General features: G+C 32.3%; 1 protein-coding gene across 7 annotated transcripts in view; it reads left to right on the top strand.

Moving 5' to 3' along the window:
* The window catches only part of LOC143244799 (kinesin-like protein KIF21A), a 146,727-nt gene that overhangs the window by 81,650 nt on the left and 42,656 nt on the right, over nt 1-22,421 (top strand). For all 7 annotated transcript variants that reach the window (XM_076490139.1, XM_076490143.1, XM_076490138.1 and 4 more), the window contains 6 exons: nt 13,490-13,687; nt 14,462-14,661; nt 15,078-15,327; nt 15,851-15,921; nt 16,375-16,443; nt 16,991-17,062. In XM_076490139.1, coding sequence (XP_076346254.1) covers nt 13,490-13,687; nt 14,462-14,661; nt 15,078-15,327; nt 15,851-15,921; nt 16,375-16,443; nt 16,991-17,062 — 860 coding nt within the window. The remainder of the gene's footprint in view (nt 1-13,489; nt 13,688-14,461; nt 14,662-15,077; nt 15,328-15,850; nt 15,922-16,374; nt 16,444-16,990; nt 17,063-22,421) is intronic.

The raw sequence follows: 22,421 nt of genomic DNA, 5'->3' as shown, positions 1-22,421 counted from the left end.
TACAGTAAGAAGGAGAGTAACATAATGCCATTAATCTTGCAGTGGGTTCTGTGTTCTTGCCTTGGTCTTTCTCCATCCCTGCCATAAGGAGGATGAACTGAGTGAATTTTAGCCAAATACTTCTTGACTTTCTGCTTTGTTAGCCTTCTACTCATTGTTTCCTTTCTTTTTCCCTGTTAATGTTACACTCATTATCTGGTATGGGTTCAATTAGCTCCCACTGGTTTTGCCTCACCGTTTGTCTTACAAGGTAACACATAAATGTGTTTATTTAGATATAATATATTCTTGATTAACACTTAGATCATAGGACATTTTTTGTGCTTTGTTTTATTATTCCTTAACATGTCTTGTACATTTAGAACTAGTTTGTTACTCCTTAACTTGTACTACTTAGATTTTAATGTTTAATTACTTACTCCTTAACATTTATCATTTAGTATATTGTATTTTTTTTCTAGTTTGTCTCTCCTTTGCATGTACCCATGGATGTTAATGTATGGTTATAGTTAGTTGCTCTTTCACATTTAACTCATCAACACCCATTTCCTTTATATGTTTAAATAGTAGGTCATGTGTGCATTTTGTTCATTATTTCTTTGTATTTACCCTTGGTATGTAATGCTTAGTCTTAATTGTTTATATTTTATCACGTATCCGTAACTATTAAGGTTTGACTCTAGCTCTTTATTCTTTAACATTTCCATCTAGACAGTAGTGTTTAGCTTTTGTTCATTACTTGGAAGATAATGCTTAGTCTTGATTAATTATTCCTTGTCATGTGAACATCGTATTAATTATTATTTCTAGTTTTTCTTAGAAAATAACACTATATATCAAAATTTTTACTTCTTCCTGTGCAGAAAGTGTTTTCCCAATTGCTTCTGCCTAAAGTAAATGGAAAAGATCTATTTTTCTCTTCAAACATTGTTTTTGTGACCTGGGTAATGCACTTTTCAAATTTACCAATTTTTCAAAACATTCTAGCTGGAATCAGTGCTGGGGAGCTGATAGAGAATATTCTTGAATTTACAAGAATTTTCAAGAACCTTTTGCTCCCTTTAGAATATTCTTGAACTTTCCATAGTAATATACATATAGAGGGGCTCACCCCTCACTAATTCAGTTTAGTTCTAGCTGCCTAAGTGAACACACAGATTTATCTAAGGAGGCTTTACCAAGTTTCCTTGTTATCTATGCCTTTGGGACAGCAGGGACATCACAGCACACTACAACAGGAAGCACTGGCCACAAGGGACAAAGTTCTCTGTGAGAAGGCACAGTGTCAAGTGTGAGCCACTAGTAGACCTCCAGAAGCTGTTGTTCCCACCATTGCACATAAAATTGAGTCTCTTGAAACAATTTGTTACAGCTCTTGATAAGGAGTCTGCAGCCTTCAAGTACCTTTTGACACTTCTTCCCTAAGCTGTCTGAGGCAAAGGTTAAAGCTGGTGCCTTTGTTGCACCACAAATAAAGATTCTGGAGTGCACAGAATTCCCCAAGAAGCTCAGTAGGAAGGAACAAAAAGCCTGGGGCAGCTTTGTCACAGTGGTTTGGGGCTTTTTGGGCAATCACAAAGCTGAAAATTATGTGAAACTGGTTGAGGCTCTGGTGAAGAACTGTGGCAAAATGGACTGCAGGATGTTCCTGAAAGTTCATATCCTTGATGCTCATCTTGATAAATTCAAGGAGCACATGGGAGCATACTCTGAGGAGCCAGGCAAACACTTCCATCAAGAAATACTGGACTTTTAATGCCGCTACCAAAGAGCATATAATGAAAACATGATGGAAGATTATATTTGGGGGTGGATACGTGAAAGTGATTCACATTACATTATTTTTAGAAGCAACAGTTTATCACAAGTTTCCTTACGTAATTGTTTTCGTATGTTGTGAATTGACAATTGTTGCATTATTATGTCACATTACTATAACCTATTAAATTTTCTGGTTGTTTTAACTTTCTTACTATGGGTTCACACATAAAGTATCAGTTTTTTGTGTTTTTTTTTAAGTTTTAGGATCTTTTAAGCAATGATTTGCTTGTACATTTTTTCATTTTAGATGATGGCTCTCTAACATACAATGAAATATTGATTTTAAGTTTAGAAATCATTTTATGCATCAAAAAATTGTCATATTTAACATGCAAAATGTTTGTAGTATCCCAATAACCTCCAGATAATTTTCAAGCTTTGTTTTTTAGGGAAAAAAATATTCTGTTATTTGCACTATTGTATATCTGTATGGACTTGACTGACATTGTAACCATCATAAAATAATTAAGAAATATATATAAATTATACTTTGTTTTGTTCTACATTAATTACAAATTATAACACAAGACCTTAAATGTTTAATCTAAATAACTTAAATCTTGTAACATGTTGCATGTATGTAAAAGTGGTAGTACTAATGGTAGTAGTGCATTAAATTAGTTTTTTTTTAATTAAATAGTGTACTAAAGGTTAGAGAATAATAATATGCAAAAAGCGTACAATTTCCTCTAACAATTACAATATTTTTTAGGCTTTCTAACTATGCAACAATTGCTGTTACAAATTCATCTGAGCTAGTCTTTAGCTATCTCATGAGAACAGAGTTCATATTCTGAGTGAAAATGATGATTATCTACTCAAAATACAAGGTTATATAATATGTTACTTGATAGATAAAAACCTTGGATTTTAGTTGGTTGCAGTTAATATACATAATTAAATGTAAGAGAGAATTATTAACAAATCCTGAAAGAGAGGAAAGGGCAGAAGGATCTGAATTTCTGTTTGATAACTGTGTAACTGAACAAAATTGAAAGCTATAAGAGTTATGGTTTATCTGAGCAAAGATAATTTGTAGTGAGTAATTTATGTTTAATTTCATATTTTTTGGAGGGATGGTGGACAAAATAGAGAAAAGATGCCTGGAGAAAATGTGTCGTGTGTCACACTGGAGGAAATCCAGGATTTTTTTCAAATGTTACCTTTCAGAATTAAGAACCTAAAACTTGTATACTAGTAAAATATGGATTATTAGCTAAGATTTTGTTATACTAACTGATATAACAAGCAAAAAGTAGTTTCATAAAGTTATGAATGAAGTCACTAAAACCTTGTGTCATGCACCATAAAGGATACCTGTGATGATAGGGCTAAGTCCCATGTTTGATCCTTTTTTTTGGCTGCACATTTAATATATTTTTGATTGGATATTATGACTTTTGTCATACACTAAATATTAGACATGCATTCATAAAGTAGTAGTTCAATAAACTTTATATTGTAATTCTACAAACATAATGACATACCCTTTGACTGCTGACCATAGGAAAATCTAAAGCAACAGGATCAATTAAGTATTATGGCATCATAATATTTTGAGTGTGGATTGTTCTAGAACTGTCAGACTATAAATACACATTCAAATTGTAGTTTGAGTTAGATAGATAAACTGCATGATTTTGAGTTTAGTCATAAACTGTACAATAGTAGGTACTAAAGTGAAATTGTCACAGGTTGTATTGTAATAACAGATTAAATAAGAATAATTCATCTTCTCATTTGTGTTCTAAAGTAACTTAATCATACTGTGTGGGATTCAATGAAAAGAGAAGATTATTTAAAGCTTAGATACAACTGTGATAATCATCAGTATAAAAAACATGTGTATACATTTGACTTGTTTTAATATATTATTTTAAAACAAGTGGATTGTGTGCTGTTTGTTGTTGAAAGTTTTGCCAACAGTTGGAGATGTATGAAAGATTTGCCTAAAGCCAGAACTGGGATAAAGGAAATAATAGTCACAGAAAAAGACCTACTAAAGTATTTAGAAATGATGTCAGAAGATGTCATTGATTATGAAATATTGACAGTGGCTTTGCTGAAATATTATGAACATATGAGGAAGGTTTTCATCAAAAGTTCAGAGACATCAAACCTGACCCTAGGGAAAGTGTATTTAAGTTTTTGGCATGATTACAGAAGTATCTTGCAAATTAAACTGCATTGCCATTTGTGAAGATAGCTTTGAAGGACAGGCAGGACTACTAATACATGAACAGTTCATGATCATGTGCTTCATGACATGCCACTGTTCCTGCAAGATAGAATACAGAAAGATGTAGACAAGTTGATTAAGTTGGCAGAGCAGTATATGGAAGCCCATGGAGGGGAATAACTGACAAGTCCAAGAATGGCCAGTTAAAATCAGAATCAAAGGTGGGTGACCAGAAGAAGAATGCTATTTTTTGGTGACAAGAAGTCAACAGAAAAAGGGAGAAGAGAAGCAATGCTTGTTATGAAATAGTGCACATTGTGAATGTGCAACAAACAGCAGCAGAAATTTGGACATAAAGCAGTCTGGAGACAGGGAGTACTGGCAAGAAGCAAGAAAAGAGTGGCTATCATGATAAATCTTGTTGCCAGAAGAAACAGAATAGAAACAACTTGTATTCATGAAAAGTATATTATCATCATGACCAAACAGTACATGATTAATGGTCAGCTCAAGTTAACAAATTGCTCAACAGTGCTAGTAGAGGTTAGAGCATGTGACAAATGTCATGAGTTTCCATCAAACTACGACATGCCAGATGGTGAAGGTTATGTTGGAGATGAGTTTTACAAGACACTGGATGCAGCAGATGACAGTCTATTATCTGATGACCAGATGATGGGGAAAGTACATCTGATTCTTCTGACTAGTAGGATAGTGAGAAAGTTTCCCATAGCAAGAATATAGGTGGACATTCTATATCACATGGAAGACTGTGGCCATGTATAAAAAGGTACCCTTCTACGAACTGGTAATTAACCTAGAAGGCAGTAGAAGTTTAGAAGAGCAAGATAGAAAGATTAATGAGAAATATGCAGTTATCACAGGACCTCAAGAAAAGTAAAGGAAACAGGACATTAAGTCTCTGCATGTCTTGAAAGGTTAAATCGGGAATGCAGTTGTACAGGAATTGAAGGAAGCAAAGAAGACCCTTTTCTGCAGAAACTTTAGAACAATGCCAAGAAGAATTGAGCATTAAACAGAAGAAAGGAACTTGCAGAATAGAGGATTGGAATGGAGTACTATACCAGATGTATCAGGACAGTTATATTGGGAAGTCAAACAGATTCTAATACCAACAGAACCTTGGAATCAAGTGAGGAAGTTGGCTGAGTTAAATATTGGAGGACCTTAAGAGCAAGTAAGATGTAAAAGAGTCAATAGTAACTTCCATTGTCTAGGGGTCATCAGAGATGTGAACAGATTCTGCATATCATGTGACATCTTCCAAAGGACAGTACCTAAATGAGAGGTAGTCAAGGTGCCCATGGATGAAATGCCTCATAGAATAGCCCTTCAGCTGTGTAGCTTTTGACTTGATTGGGTCACTAACACCTGCATCTGACAAGGACAACCAGTTTGACACAGTGTCTAGAAGACACAGCACTGCAAAAAATAGAAATGGAGAGAGTAGCCAAAGCCTTTCTGGAAGATTTCTGCAGAATAGGTGTTGTCAAAGAAGTCTTGAGTGACAGAGAGACCCAGTTTACCTGAGAACTGGTGTAAGAGGTGTGCATACTCATCTGCCCTAGGTAACTTTTTACTACTGTAATGTAATGGAAATTGTAAGAGACTGCAGAGTGTTTAAGAATATGCTGAAGAAAATTTGCTAAGAGAGACCACATGACTGAGACAGGCACCTGCAGACAGTGTTTGCTTACTTGAAAAGTCCTACAAGTGAATACAGGATTTTCAGACTTTGAATTACTGTAAGGAAAAACAGTGCAAGGTCCAGTGCAGGTGTTGAAAAGAGCTGTGGACAATAGAAATTGGAAGTGAGGAACACATACCAGTAGTTGTTAGACCTCAGAAACTGATTGGAGAAATCCTGACAACTTGCTTGAAAAGCTTATATGCAGTTCAAAGCTGTCAGAAGCACTTCCATGACAAAAAGGCCAAGGATTGATATTTCAAAGTTGGATAAATGGTCTTGGTTCTGTTATAGACAATAATAAACTCACCCTGTTGAAAAACAAAGATCTAACATGTCAGTCTCTTAACCCTTTCCAGAACACAGCTGATATAATTGATCTTTTGACACAAAGTCAGTTGTTAATTCTAAAGAAAGGCAGTTCAGACTGCTTCTGCATAGATTTCTGGAAGCTTTTCCTCATGATGAAGTTTGTTGACTCGCATTCAGAATTTTATTGAACTAATATTTTATGAACTTATGTCATTAGGTTTGGTATCAATCAGTAGGTTGTAATTATTATTTTCATATTGTACATTATATAATTTCTTAATTTTAAAGTAAATATTAAAAAACTTAACATCAGTATTTGTCATTTGGTATGTTGAATGTGGCACTGGTTCAGATTGGATGTTTGTAAAAATACAAATTTGTAATTATGTATGAATTAGGAACACAAATTACTGATATTGATAAACTAGAATGTACAATAAAAAAATTTTCTTTCCTCTGCTGAAGGATCACTATATTTAGTGATTCCAACACTATAGTCATGCTCACTTCTTTATATACATTTACTTCTATATATGAGTGAATAACCAATAGAAAGCTCAGTGAATAACTCAATAGAAAGTAGTGACTTTCTCAGCCATTTTCAAATATAATTCTGCCCTCTCTTTCTCTTGAAACAAACCTTTGTCAGAAAGTTCAGTCTTTAGGCTGTTTGAAATTTCTTCTTCTTTCTTTCTTTTTTTTTAGGCATGAATATAGCTTTGTTACTAAACTTGATAAATTATAATGGAATTCTATTGTATCAATGAAGTAATTATGAATTTTTGGTTATTCAACTGTACATGTATAAAATCTAAAAAACAAATTTAGTTTCACATCCTTCATGTTTGCAATTTCTTAAGGCTTAGTAAGTTATGACAAGAAGCAACTGAGATAATTGTTTACTTTAGGTCTTTACTTACTATGTTATTATATAAATAAGTTTCGGAACTTCTTTGTAAAGAGTAATAATTGAAATGTTATGAAAATACTATTCTGGTAAAATGCAACCAAGACAATTAATTTGTAAAGACTAAAGTCAGTTTTATATTATTGGAAACAGAAACACAAGTGGACATGCTCTTCATCTTTGTAACTTCTGTATTGTTAGCTAGACATGGCTGAAAGGTCAATATAATAACAAATATTAAATATATCTAATTGTATTATGTTATAAGATCTAGCCATTTAGACTAAACATTTGTTTTGATGTTATAATCTATAGTCATTGAAGAACCAAAAAGGCATAATTTATATTCATTTCTTAAGTCTGTATGGTGGTTGTGAGATTCGTTAAATCAACAGAACTTGGAGATTCATAAGTGAATATAACATATGAAGTTTTTTCTTAAGAAATGTTTGATAAAACTATCAGTACATTATAAAGATATGAAATTTGAAAAGGTTTGATGCATAAAAGTATTTTTAATCTTAAAATGAAAGTTACTTGCACCATGCAAAAAGAAGGAAAGACGTGTGAAAAATATTGCTTAACAAACTTAAAAGGCCTGACATGGCCAGGTGGGTTAAGGCGTTTGACTCGTAATCTGAGGGTTGCAGGTTCGAATCCCCATTGCATCAAATCTGCTTGCCCTTTCAGCTGTGGGGGCGTTATAATGTGACAGTCAATTTCACTATTCTTTGGTAAAAGAGTAGCCCAAGAGTTGGTGGTGGGTGGTGATTAGTAGGTGCCTTCCTAGTAGTTTTACACTGCTAAATTAGGGAGGGCTAGTGCAGATTAGCCCTCTTGTAGCTTTATGCAAAATTCAATAACAAACAAACAAACTTTAAAACTTAAATTAAAAATCTGATATTTTGCATATGGAAGCATTGTAATGTTTCCTGATAACTTTCAAATTTTGTGAACATACATTTAATGATTTGAAAGTAGTAGCATGAAAACTATAAAAAGCACAAAGGATTAAAGAGGCTCTTTGAAAAGAGACCTAAGGGGTATAGTTATTGAGGCACTGATGGAGATTGTAGTTGTCATAGATGCAGAACCTGGAGAAAGTGATTTTGCCATAGAAGACCAACTAGAACTGAGACTGTTGGGTGGAGATCAGATGTGCAAAGACATTAAATTAGTGAAGAACTTGCTAGAAAGTGGAAGAAAATTATAAGACCTACTGTGTCAATATGCAGAAATTTTTTACATGTATAGACCAAACAAACAAGGCAGACCTTGTGAACACAAGGTAAAAACCACAGTCAGTCAAGATAAGGCCCTACTAGATGCTTTATGTGATTTAGAGACAAGATGAAGCAAGAAGTTCAGGCAATGTTAGAAGCCAGAATAATTGATCCTTTGACACAAAGTCAGTTGTTAATCGTAAAGAAGGGCAGTTCAAACTGCTTCTGCATAGATTTCTGGAAGCTATTTCTTATGATGAAGTTCATCTCCAGACATACAGGTGACACAGAAGCTACTGTGGTGAAACTAGATAAGGCCAAGTTCTTTACGTAGATCAACATTACTAAAGATTATTGAGAGAACTTGATAGAAATACAATCTATAGAGAAGACATCCTTTGTGACACCAGATGGATGCTACCAGTTCAAGAGGATGCTATTTGGGTTATTCAACTGAGAAGTTATATTCAGTCTCATGATGAGAAAAAGTATTGCAGAAAATCAATATCAAGCATTATGTGAACAACATTTTGATTCTCACAAACAAATTGAAAGACCACTAGAAGAACTTGGAGAGCTGTTTGGATGAGTGAGGGTAATAAGTCTAATCTTCAAACCATCTCATTGTTACCAGAGTTATTCCATGCTGGACTTTGTTGTACATAAAGTGGGCAATTAACAAAAAGCAGTGGTGGTGTCAATGGGGGGCTTGAGCCCCCTCAAATGAGCCAAGCCCCCCTCAGCCCCCTAGTATTGTTACTTACATATATTCATAAAATATGGAAAACACAATTGTCATTGTTGCTTAACAATTAACATCAAAGAGACAGATCTGTAGAACTTGATGTTTTCATTAAGACGGAAGTGTGTGTCATGCATCCCATAGCAACATGCTGAATGCACTGAAACTCATGCGCTGTATTGCCGCTCCCTGTGTAATGCCATTCTATCTTGAACTTTGACGGAGATTAGACAACCATGTTGATTTCAAGTTACAACAGAACAGGCACATTGTTTTGAAGTAGCATTGACTATAAACACAACATGATGAAAGATAGTTAGCCTGATAGTGACCTTACTTTTCCTCAGTGTATTAACTTTGCATGGGCTAATTCGTTTCTGCTATGTAAACTATATCTTTGTTATATTTCTTTTGATTTGTAGCTTTACTCTTAATAGTATATTAAATGTTCAATCTAAGCTGATCTTGATTTTCTTTATTATTATGTATTACCTTGGGTGGAATTTGGGTGAGCTTCCTCTTTTACATATATGCATATTTTCATAAACAGATTATTTCTAATTTGTAATAATGAATTATTAGTCAGAGTATGAGTTTCCAATGAAAACTGCATTGAAAATGCAGTTCAAAATAGCACACCTTTCTGAAATGTACCTTGGTATTTACATTATTATAAATTACCATCTATACTTTATATTGATGGCACTTTGGGAAGCCCTTCCACAGTTTACCTCAGCCCTCCTCCCATCCCAAACGAAAATATCCTGGTGCTGTCACTGACAAAAAGCTATGGAAGAGGAGAAGCTAACCCACATACAAGATGAACTAAATTTAATGACCAAGTAGAAAGTTAGATCCTTTCTGGGATTGTGGGATACTCTAGAAAATTCATCTTAAAATATGCTGAAGTCACTGCCCAAAGAAATGCTAACTCGAAAAGGTGGAGTGGTAACAACCACAGCAGATGACATTGCAGAAGTTAAGGAACATTTTAGGAAGTTGCTCAATCCTTAGAGTGCCAGGTTTCTACAAACTGTTCATTGCTTAGGCCAATTCATCAAAAATTGGAATTGAAGCAATACTTCTACAAGAGCATGGAAATGGACCAAAAGTCATGGACATCTACTCTGAAGAATCTGACTTGTACTGTAAAGATCTAACAACACTGTTTCAACATTATTCCTTGGGGTTGATATTTTACCATAGTTCATTACTTCTTTACTTGTACCCATAACAGAATGTGTAGCCATAGTTAATTCCACTTTACCATGTCCCACTTAGAATATGTGCCAACATCTTTTTTGGCTGCATCTTTTTTTTTTTCATACCTAAGATGTTTTTAATTACATATCATGACTTTTTCTCAATACACACCAATAAACCACAGCAAGAAAATTACACTTGATAGGAACCAACATTATCTTAAGGATTACAACCCTATTATTTGGAATAGACCTTTACTTTACAGAACCAACCTGATTCATTGAAATATGTGGTGATAGTTTTCCTCTTGAGAACAGTGTTAATAGTTTTCTTCATAGTAATGCTATAGAATTTAGATTAATAATTTATGGTCATCACTCCATCCAATTGATATAGCTGTATCAAGCATCATTATTTATGCTTAATGATGTATATGTGACTAAACACTCTCTCAACATGGGCTCAATCACCTTCACCGAGTACATGACCTCTTTGTACTTCTATAAAGTCTTTATAGATTTAATACTACTATCCTATAATATAATACATATATCTTCACAAAATTTAGCAGTCTTTTAGTAAACACAAGTCTTTCACATCCAAGAAATCAAATTTTTTAAACAGAATATTTTAAATAAATTAAAGATTGTTAAGTGAATATATTGTTTATTTTGAATAGTCTTTATGCATATGCAAAATTATTTTCATGTTATGATTAAAAATATTTTTCTTTATCTGAGTCTAAAGTTTTATATATGTAAGTAATAAAACCCTTTGAATACATTTCAAGTCTTTTCAGTAAAAATATATATTTAGCTGTTACTTTTCTTCACTAACTATACATGGTTGGTCAATTTGACTAACCTCTTAACTACCAAAGGTTGGTCAATTTGACTAACCTCTTAACTACCAAAAACAATCAAAATAAGTGTTTTAATTACAGTTTTTTCTCTCTTGCAATTCTAATATGAAACAACGTATTGTTTATTCTAAATAGCTTTAAACTCAACAGTAAACATGTATTTATAATTAAATTTCATATTTTGATTAGCCTTTGAACTCTCTTTCTGTTATTTATACCATTGTAAGTTGAAAATCACTTTGGGAATATGAGCTCTTGTTATGTTGTCAAATTACATTATCCACAAGCTGCTCAGTGTATGCCTCATGTAAATTTTTATGATTATTATTAATTATTTTACCTGATCTAACCTTAACTGTCATAAACACATCCCCATTTTTATGTTGTAGTCAATTTTGTAATAATGAATAAAAGAAACATTAAAAACAGTATTTTTTATTTTGGGGTCATTTACTGTTGGTGACACGTTAACTTTTTTTTTATACTAATGATAATAATTTACTAAAGAATTCTTATTTAATTATTAAAATAATGCACAAAAGAACATAGAATAATAACATGGAAAAAGCAGACTATTTTCTCTAGCTGTCTCAATTATTTGACTTTCTAACTATGCAACAAGAGCTGTTAAAAATTCATCCAAGCTAATTGTTATTTTTGCATGGGAACAAAGCTTGTATTAACAGAAAATTTGGCAATCTTCCATTTAGAAAACAATGTAATATAACATCAAATTTGATGGATGAAAACTTTGGTTTTCTATTGGTTATAGATAGTATAGAATTAAAGATGAGAGAGCAAGTAACAAATCCTGAGAAAGAGGATGTGACAGAGGGTTTTGAAAAAGGGGTCCGATTCTTCTATTTGATGGCTGTGTAAGCAAACAAAATTGCAGGCTATAAAAATTATGGTTTGTCTCAGCAATGACAATTTTATAGTGAGCAATTTAAAATTTCTAACTTATTGGAGGAGTAGTGAATAAAATGGAGAAGAGGGTATGCATAGAGAAAATGCATTAACTTTAACATTTCTAATGCTAGGGAAAAATCAGAATTTTTCTTAAATATTGCCTTTTAGAACTAAGAACTTAAAACTCTATTATGAAAATATGGATTATTAGCTATAATTTTGTGCTATGCTGTTTGGTGTAACATAAACACAAAGCAGTGTAATAAAATGTTTAATGTAAATCACTTAAAACCTCATGACATGTACAGTAAAGGATACCTGTTATTATAGGATTAACTACGGGTTGGGTGGAATCTGCCCATCTCGGCTTATGATCACAAAAGTATCTACGAGAGTAATTATACTATGAATTTTGATAGAGTTTTCATGTATTTAAAAAATTTTACAGATTATTGGTAAACATTACAAGGCTTTTGAATATCAAATTTTTGAATTAAGTATCAAGGTTTTTTAATTAAATAGTTTCTTGTAAAATATTTTTTCAGAATGTTGAATAGTCAATATGCAGAGTAATTTTCATTTTAAGATTGTAAGTACTTTCATGTATCATAAAATTCTCAAATATGAAATCTTTATAACCTATAAATAATTATCAAACGTTTTTTTAAACAAAAAACTTTATATTTGATCTGTTATTTTCACTAATGAATTAGAATCTCTGTGTTCAGTACATTTGAGAAATCTTGTAACATCTATACAAAATTAGAAAATAAATACATCAACTTTTTTCTAGTTTCTAGAATTACTACAAATTATAATTCAAAAATAAATGTTTAGTCTAAATAGCTTAAATGTTATAACATTATACATTTATACATATTTATTATTTATATTATATTGACCTTTCAGTCATTGCTGGTTAACATCACAAAAGTTACAATGAAAAGGTGCATGCACATTCTTGTTTCTGGATCTAATAATATAAAACTGACCTTTAGTAATTACAAGGTGACTTGTCTTGGTTGTGTTTCAGTGGAACAGTATTTTGTAAAATACGTTTGTATTTCAGTTACTATACATTATGTGTATATGGGATATTACTATTGATAAACAAGTTCTGAAATGTATTTTTCTTAAAACAGTAAATAAAGAAGAAAAGCAAACAATTATTTTTTTCTGGTTACAATCTGTGTATTCAATTGCTGCTTGACATAGCTTGCTTAGTCTTAAATTTTTCATGTGGAGAATGTGAAAGAAAATCAAAATTTATTGCAGGATTTATATATACACTTCACTAACAAAAAAAAATCGTAAATTACTTTGTTTATATGATAGAATGCCATTATAATTTATCAAGTTTAGTAACTAATCTGTATTTGGGTCTAAAAAATTATTAAATTTTGATCAAGCTGAATTTTAGGTGGGAGTTTTGACAAGATTGGTAGCTTGCAAGTCTATGATGCAGTTTAGTACAGTTTCAAGAGGAAGGTAGCTTTCTGTGTAAGGGAATTAAGTGTCTATTAAAAGTATATTTCAGTTAGAAAAATGTTAACTTTAACTTATATTTTTCTTCTTTTTATTATTTATTGTATATGCTTCTAACAATTTTCTAAAATGTTGCAGCATCAGAGAACTATAATGAAGACCTGGCTGATTTGACATGTGAAATAAGCATCAAACAAAAACTGATCGAAGAGTTAGAGAACAGCCAACGTCGCTTAAAGACAATGAGACACCATTATGAAGATAAACTGCAGCAGCTAGAGAAGAAGATTAAAGATACAGAACTAGAGAGAGACAGAGTTCTAGCAAACATGACAAGTAAGTGAATATGTGAAACAAAACTCTGATCCACAGTAATCTTGTAGTTTACATATGGGTTAACCTGAAATAATGGATTTGAAAACTGGCATTTATCCAACTTAGGGTAAACAAGAAATTATATAATTTAAATTAAATATTATTTATTTTTAAACTGAGTTTAAAGAGCCAGTAAATTGCCATATGTTTCATACAGAAACCTGGTAATGAAAGTTATAAAGCAATAAATTATTTTTATGACAGGAAATTTATAAGATATTATAATTTTTGGAATTGTATCTATGAAGTTGTGGTTTTTCATTCTTTACAAATATTGTTTTTGGAGTGCAAAATGTTATTTAAACAGCTTATATTTATTGGTTAGCTGTATGTTATTTAGATGTATTATTTGTTTTATAATATTAAATAATAAAAGGACTATTTCCACAGAAATTATTCTTCAAATATTAAATAACATGTTTTTGTATTTCTTAGTTGTCATATTCTTTGTTACTTTTACATTCCAGTAATAAATGTTGTATATTTTCTCCTTATTAAAGGGGATTGAAGAAGATGAAGGCTTTAAACAGATATAGAGGATATATACAAATATATGGTATATTAGATTAAATATTTCTATATTTTGTATGTAGGTTTATTTCTAAAGCATGATTAGGCTAAGCATTTTAAAGATTTATTCATTCAGATGAGTATCATTGGAGGTTTTGTTTGTAATATAATGATACAGTAAGAGATAGTTGTTGAAAGCTTAATTTTATGATTTGTAAACTTTAGAGGGTATAGGAGTGCAGTCACATGATAAAGTGAAAAAGGTAAAAGAGGAATTTGAAAAGAAAATTGGTGCTCTTCAGAATGAGTTAAAGAAGATGCAAGCAGCGAAGAAGGAGCATGCAAACCTGATGAAGAACCAAGCTCAATATGAACGACAGTTAAAACAACTGCGCCAAGAAGTTCTAGACATGAAAAAGGCTAAGGTTATATTTACTACTTAAAGTTAATCACATTATAAGAAACTTAAGAAACCTTGTGGCAACAACAAAGAAAGATGTTTTCTCTCAAATATTGTTCAATATAATGTATTTTATATATATTTCAACTAACTTGTAGGAAATTTCATTGTGCTGTTTTTAGTTTTGATCTTTTGAAGTGTATTCTAGAATAAAAAACAAAATGATTAACTTATAAAGCAAGATTAATACTAAGTTTCATAAATGCTTTAAACAAATCAAGTTGGAGAGAGTTTTTGTTGTTGAATATATGAAATAGATATTCAGCTTTATTAGCTTTTTGTACTGTACAATATTCAAACAAAAAGTAAGCACTATATTGGTAGCTAAACATTAAAAAACAAAATTATTATTGTTATTGTTTTTTTAAACTGATACAATAGGTACGTTTAGTAAATAAAATGAGAGAGGAAGGCCAGAAACATAAGATGCAAGAACAGCGTAAGAATAAAGAAATTGCGCAACTAAGAAAGGAAGGTCGAAAGCATGAAAACAAGATTAGAACTCTAGAAGCAGAGAAACGAATGAAAGAAGTTGTGTTACGCAGGAAACAGGAAGAGGTTTCAGTTCTAAGAAGAAGGAATAAACCTATGTCTGCTAAGGTTGCAGGAAAAATTGGATGGACAAGACAAAGTAAGAATTTTGTGTAGCATTTTGTTTTTCCTAAAGTAATTTATCATGAGAACATTATTACTTTAGTTGCATGAAAAATATTTCATATAGTGTTTTATAAAATATAAACTGAATATAAAGAAAAGTGAAGGTATACTGTAGTTTTTTAATGAAAGTGTTTTGAGCATTATTGTTCAATAATATTTTGGTCTTTAGAAAGAAAAAAAATTTGGAGGCTGAAAACTCTTTGTTACTCATTTAAATGAAAGGAAATTTAGGTTATGTGGATTCTTTACACGTGCTGAAAAATTGTAATGGAAATGTAAGTTTTGAAGAGAAAAATAATTGTGAAAAGAACATGCTTTAAATTATGAGGTTTATTAAATTTCCTAAAATTTGTAATAACAGTGTGTTTTCAGCTAACTGTGAGGCTAATTTTTTGAATATATGATTTTCAATATGCCTTACAAATATTGTTTAATGTGGAATTAATTATATACCATGATAAACTTTATTGAAATAATATTAATTTAATATGTTATAGCATCTGCTGTAAGAAGTCTTCATTTTTCTCCAAAAGTAGCTAAGCAGAAGTGGCAACATCTAGAAAAGAAGGTAAGGTGGTCTTGCTCATCTGTAGCATGTTTTTATTCACAAATGTGACACTTAAAATGAAAACATCCTGGAGATAATTTGATCACCTTCTGTAAGTTTTGTACTTTAAGATAGTTATTGAAAGAAATCAGTGAACCTTGTGTTTATTAAACATTTTCAATGAATACTGCATATATAGTTTATTGTTCTTTTGTATAAAAAAAATTGGTTTAATATTTCTTGTACTGTTGAAGTTCTAGGGTTGAAATGTTTGAGCTCTTCATCAATTCTGATTGTTTGTTATTGAATGTACATTAATGGGAACAAAATTAAATCAGAAGTCTTATTTTCCCAACAAAATCCTTTTAAAAAAAAATTACTAACATTCAGGACATCTATAAGCTTTTAATTTTTATGAACTAGAATATAGAATTATTTTAACTGTAGCTTCAGCTTATCACTGTGTTTTCATAGATCATGAAGGTGACTTTAAGTAAGCAGTGTGTGTCAAATGTGGAACGAGAAATGGAAAAATGGTTGCAGGTAATTCCAGATGAAATTTTCAATAGTTATTTTTATTTACTTCGTTAAAAATGCTGGACTCAAATAATTAAGACTGAAACTAGTATTTGTGAAAATGCTAATTGTGATAAACTGGATTCCCTCCTTTTAATATTTATTTACAATGGGACTAATATTGTCATTTTAGTTTTTATGTGTGAACTATTATGTAATTAATACGTAGTATTTCAGAATAAAAGAAATTTAATGAGTGTGGTAATGATGCTGTAGTGTTTTATAACATAATATGAATAGTCCACCTTGTGGCTTGTTTGAAGGCTCATAATACTAAATGTCGAGCTGAGATACTTGAGTTGAACAGAGTAGAGAAATTCTTTTTTGTAGCTTTGTGTTTAATAACAAACAAGCAATTTTATGAATGAATATTATAGCATATTTTCTTTTTTTTTAGTGGCTCTTTCAAGCTGAAATTGTGAAAAGTTTAGACAAATGTTCCTTTCAAACAAAATAAAGAGTAGTGGAGCCAGTGTCTTTTCCCTTTGTAAGAATCAGATTTTCTTTTCTGTAGGAAAGAGAGAAGCTTGGACATTCTTTAGAAAAAGTCCAGAGGAAAAGAGACAGAGCAATATTGGATGGAAAGGTATTGAGTTTTTCAGGATACAGTAACTTGACTAATGGTTACATTTACAGTGAATAACTTTGTTTATTTAGCTGGAAATAGGAAATTGAGTTTCACCACTGTATGCTCTCAGTGGTAGCTTTCAGCTTGGGGATAATGAGGACCATCCCTACCTAATACAGGTTTAAAAAATAAAGTGGCTATAAAAAGTTAAACAGGTATAAATTTCTCCTTTCTAACTCAATTACATGAGTAAAATATGCATATAAAAAGTAAGTAAATAAAATAGCCATTGTTTTTATTATCTCTTTATTATAGCTTTTAAAGCCTTGAGTGCTCAGTCACTCTTACATTCACTATAGTACTACAATATAATTTTTCTGGTTCTTCACATCTGTCATTTGGGTATAGAAGCCCCTTCTTACACCCAGTTATTGCTATCTTTTACTATAATTTTCATATCCCACATGTTCTAGTAAACTACTGGTGTATTCTTATGCATGCACTCAATGTCATTTAGTACTTCTCTTGTCTATGTTCATTATTTTGGTGTTAAACAATTCTGTGTCTGCCATTATATTACTATTGGTGGTATGATTTTTTTTATACTATTAATCTATTTTAATTGATGTTTTCTATGTGATACCCCAGTGGCATAGCCAAGGGTGGTAACTCCCCCATCCCCATGGACCCTATTGTTTTAGACAAGTTCAGTTGCCACCTGTAAAGTTTCATAAAGATCCATGATTGCATGGCAGATAATTTCACACACAACAAATGGTCAAATGCAAATTTCTGATTGTACACTTTTTTAATATAGTAAGGTTTGTCAGAACTAGAGAAATTTAAATGAATATCTATGAAAGGCTCAAATGCCTGTTTGTTCTTGCCAGGACATCTACAACACAGTTTGGTTCAACTTTAATATCACGGTGAATGTATAATGAGGCCAGGCCATTCAATCAATCTTCAGTGGTGGTATTTCTCAAATATGTTTTGAGTCTTCTGAGAGTTGAAAACGAACGCTCCACTGAGCTCGTTGACACAGGCAGTGTAGCAAATACTTTCAACAGTCTAGAAATGACTGGGAAAATTTCTGCATTGCACATTGCATATGCATCTATGACATTTTTTGGTCTGTTGTTTGCAAGTGATTTGTACCAAACTCTAAATTCACATATTGCAGCTAGTAAAGTGCTGTCAATGTCAGCCTTGTATATATTGACTAACTCTTTAATTTGGTCACATTGTTGTGCTGTAGGTTCTGACCGTTCTGTGGTAGATCCTGATGGTAGTAGACACATGAAGTTTGTAAGGAGAGTTTTGTGACTGGACAGACAGTCACATATTTGTGAAAGAAAGTGATCAACAAATGGAACAAATACAACAATACAAAAGTACTCCTCAGGGCTAGTGGTTTGTGGGTTAGCACGGTACATCTGTCTTTTAGCCTGCCATGGCATTATAATGTCAGTTTGAAGCTCACTACACAGAGTTTGAGCCTCACAGAAAATGTTGTTCAATTCATTCACAGTATTATTTCTGAGTGAATGTATTAAATCTTCCACTATTTCTCTGTGATGCATTGCAGCACCTAAATCAATATTCTGTTGCTGCAGTAAGTTGCACAGAAGTAAACTAAAAGAAAACAATTTAGCAATGGTAAGTAGACTGATGATGAATTCTGGCTGTGTTATAGAACACAACAGTTGATTGACTTGCATGGCATAATCTCTGTCTTACCAAGCTGATATAGTCTCAAAGGCATCTGCAACTGCATGGATTAATTCTAGAAAGACTGTGACTGAGTCATGCCTCTCAACCCACCAGGTGGGGCAGAGACCTTTCAGACTTTTTTTTTTATTCAGGTGCTTTTCTTTGGGTGTATTGAGAATGTTTTCAATGTTAGAAATTAATCCCATGCAATTTTGCACAGGAACTTCTTTACAAGCATCAGAAATTGCCAAGTTTATTGAATGGGCACTGCAGTGTACATAGGGTGCAAGTGGGAATTTATCATTTATGTGTCTCTGGACACCATTGAATTTCCCACTCATAGAGGCAGCATCGTTGTACCCTTGTTTTCGCAGGTAAGCCATGTCAATACCATATTTTGTCAGATTGGTTATGATAACATCAGCCAAGTTTCTGTCTGTCACATCATAAACAGGTATAAATTGCAAAAAATCTTCTTTCATTGCAACAGAGTTGTCATTGGCATGCAAATATCTAACACACAGCAAAAACTGTTCAATGCCTGAAATATCTGTTGTTTCATCAGCTAACATTGAGAAACACTTTGCAGCATTAACCCTGTTGATCAAAGCATCAAGAACATGAGCATTACAGGCATTGATGATTTCATTTTGAATTTGAGGATTCAGATACGTAGCATTCCTCTTTGTACTCTTAAGGCTTGCTGAAAGCTTGACATCGCTCTTAGCCCTATAGCACAAAATTGCCTGAAAATTTCCATCATTACTGATGGGCTTCTCATCAGTTTCACCAACAAACATTGGATCACAATCATATTTTCCCCTTAAAGCTAAACCCTGTCTCCCACACAGCAATACTGTATCAATAATAGGCATTAAATATTGCTGGTTCTGTTCAATTTCTTGCTTGTAAGTTGCAAGTGCACAGATGAACTTGTGTTTATGACTTGTAGAAAATTGTTAGCTTTTTCTTTGCTGTTTTGGTGGTACTGTTTCAATTCATGTGCCTTGAAGTCTTCAACAGCTTTCTTCCAGTTTGTGTATGGAAATTTCACTAGTTGTCCCAATTTCTGACTTCTAACACCAGCATCATCAGGAGCAAAAACACAGCAGTACTTGCAGAAAACACCCTTTGCATATTGACTCTACAGTAGCCATCTCCACTGTGAAAGCCAACGATGCTGAAAATGCAGCTTTCTTGGACCACACTGGGGGAAAACATAATCACGCCCTAGCTTCCAGGCATTCTCAAGGAGGCATTTTTTGGTTTCAGTGCTTATCTGAAAGAGACAGAAAGACATAGTTCTAATTAAGTTATTTTGCACATAGGAAAGTTTATTATGAGAGTACAATAACCTCAAAGAGAAAGGCTTAGAGCTGTACTTCACAGAGCAGGCCTGACGTCCTGTGGCTGTAGGCCTACAATCACTAGCAGCAATGAATATTCAGTCTAAAACTCATCAGAGCGTTTTCATGATTTTTAATACGAAATTAATATAATGAGGAGTCGACTTACCTGTTTACCAATGCTGACATCATCAGAAATGTAATTTCCAATGTCCCAGACTGGACCTGAGGTAGTAGTGGCAGCACTAGTAGAAGGCCACGGTGATGACTCTGACAATTCAGTTGACAATTCTAATTCAACCTAATTGGCTGCAGCAGATTGATCAGGTTCAGCCTCATGAATGGGTTTAAAGAACCCATGCAATGTCGTTTGCTTTTTCAGGCTTGACATAGTGAATGATTGTTTATTGCAACTTCTGTTTGTCAACGTCACAAAATCATTCACTATAGATTGTGAATATTGGTACTAGGTTAATGCCATGGTGCTGCCAGCCTGCCACAGTGCCACCCACTGTTTATTTGTTAAGTTAATTCTTGAAATCCATGGAATCTGAACATACACTGTCCATGATATTTGAATACAGATTATAGACACTATACATATATTTTGCACTTTTCTGAGTGACCCTATATTTTATATGTTGATGACAGGACTGTAGGCCTAGTTTGCTGGGCCTGATAACTTTAAGTTATATATTATATATATATAGGCCTATATATTTATTTATGATTAAAATAATAAGGCAAACACCTCAGTGTGCCATTCTGAAATTTGCCCAAAAGGTAGTCTCAGAATGCATAATTCAGGCTTTTCTTGTATGTTTTTATTAAAAAATTTCCCTGTGCTTGCATCAAGCACTCAAACTAAAACCCCCCAAATGGCCATTTCTGGCTATTCCCCTGTGATACCCCTTAAAATGAACAAAATGAATAGTTTATTACAAAATAAGTTCAGCACATTAACATTTGAATAAAAAATTCAAAATAGCAAGAAATACACTATTTAACACATTTGGAGAATAATAAACAAAGTAAAAAAAAATCAAATTTACTTTTGAATCTTAATGGCTCCAAACTACCAGTGTTTGTAAGAGGTTTTTATTTTATTATTTGTTTTCACTCTTCAGCAGTAATAATGCGTGTACAAAATCAGGTTTCCAAGATTTAAACATTTGCCAGAAAGATCTTCAAAACACACATTTAATTTCTGTAATTCAATACTCTATTATACTGCATCTTAGGCAAAACAAAGTGTTGAACAGATAATCAGTGCATATGAGTGTCACAGTGAAAGAGAAAATAGCAATTGTTCTGTGTTATTCAAGAATATAAACTTTGTGGACAAGCTGAAACTTCTGAATCTATGAAACCTGAAACATTTTATTCAGTGTTTGAAACTTTTTGTGTAAACAATGTAATATTGATAACTCGCTATGAAAAATTGCTAGGTTTTGAGTGGCATTTAAAACTTATTGTGCTTTCACTCCAGTACTACCATATAATTTTTGTGGTTCTACACATCTGGTATTTTGGTATGGAAGCCCCTTCTTATACCCAATCAGTACTACTATATTTCTCTGAGGAAAGGAAAAGTACCTGATTAAACATAAGTAGAGTAGTGAAGGAAGGTTATAACATGATTATTTGCATTGAATATCAATTTATAGAAAGTGATAATTTAATGTATTTCTGTTAAACTGGTTAATGTTAGATTATTTAAGTGCTTCCTGTAAATTTTTCCTGATTGTGAATTAAATACAATGACAAGATACTATCTAATGTTTAACAAAAATAAGCTAAAGATTGAGTTAACAATTTTATACAGACATAATGAACTTCTGAGTGCAAAGCCTATACATTCAGTATTTCAGTAATTATCATGAAAGAGGTAAAACCAAACTTTTTTGATGAAAGAGCAAAACAAAGTAGGATTAATTTGAGTATCTCATTGATAGTGTTAGAAGCAGAAAAGTTTTTCAATGCTTAAATGCATCTACACATTAAGATATACCAGAATGAGGAATAGATTAAATGTGCTAGCATTTTTGTCAGTAAAAAATGTTTGTAAAATTCCAACTGGATTTTCATGGTGAATTGACAAAAATAAATGCTACAATAGAAAAAAAATCCATGCTAACTTCATTTGCAACACATCCTCAGGCAGTTTTCTTTGTTCCCATTAACAAAAAAGTTAGCAACTTGCTACATGGTTTAATAAACAAAATATAAACATTTTAATCATGTTTATATATTTTGTGTACTCTGTTTTTTCATGCAGGCTTTTTGATTAATCTATTATGGATATTGTTTCAGAAGTG

Source organism: Tachypleus tridentatus, chromosome 2 (genome assembly GCF_004210375.1).
Source record: "Tachypleus tridentatus isolate NWPU-2018 chromosome 2, ASM421037v1, whole genome shotgun sequence".
Classification (NCBI taxonomy): domain Eukaryota; kingdom Metazoa; phylum Arthropoda; class Merostomata; order Xiphosura; family Limulidae; genus Tachypleus; species Tachypleus tridentatus.
The sequence above is the reverse complement of the archived record's forward strand: the minus strand, read 5'-3'. Positions and strand labels throughout refer to the sequence as shown.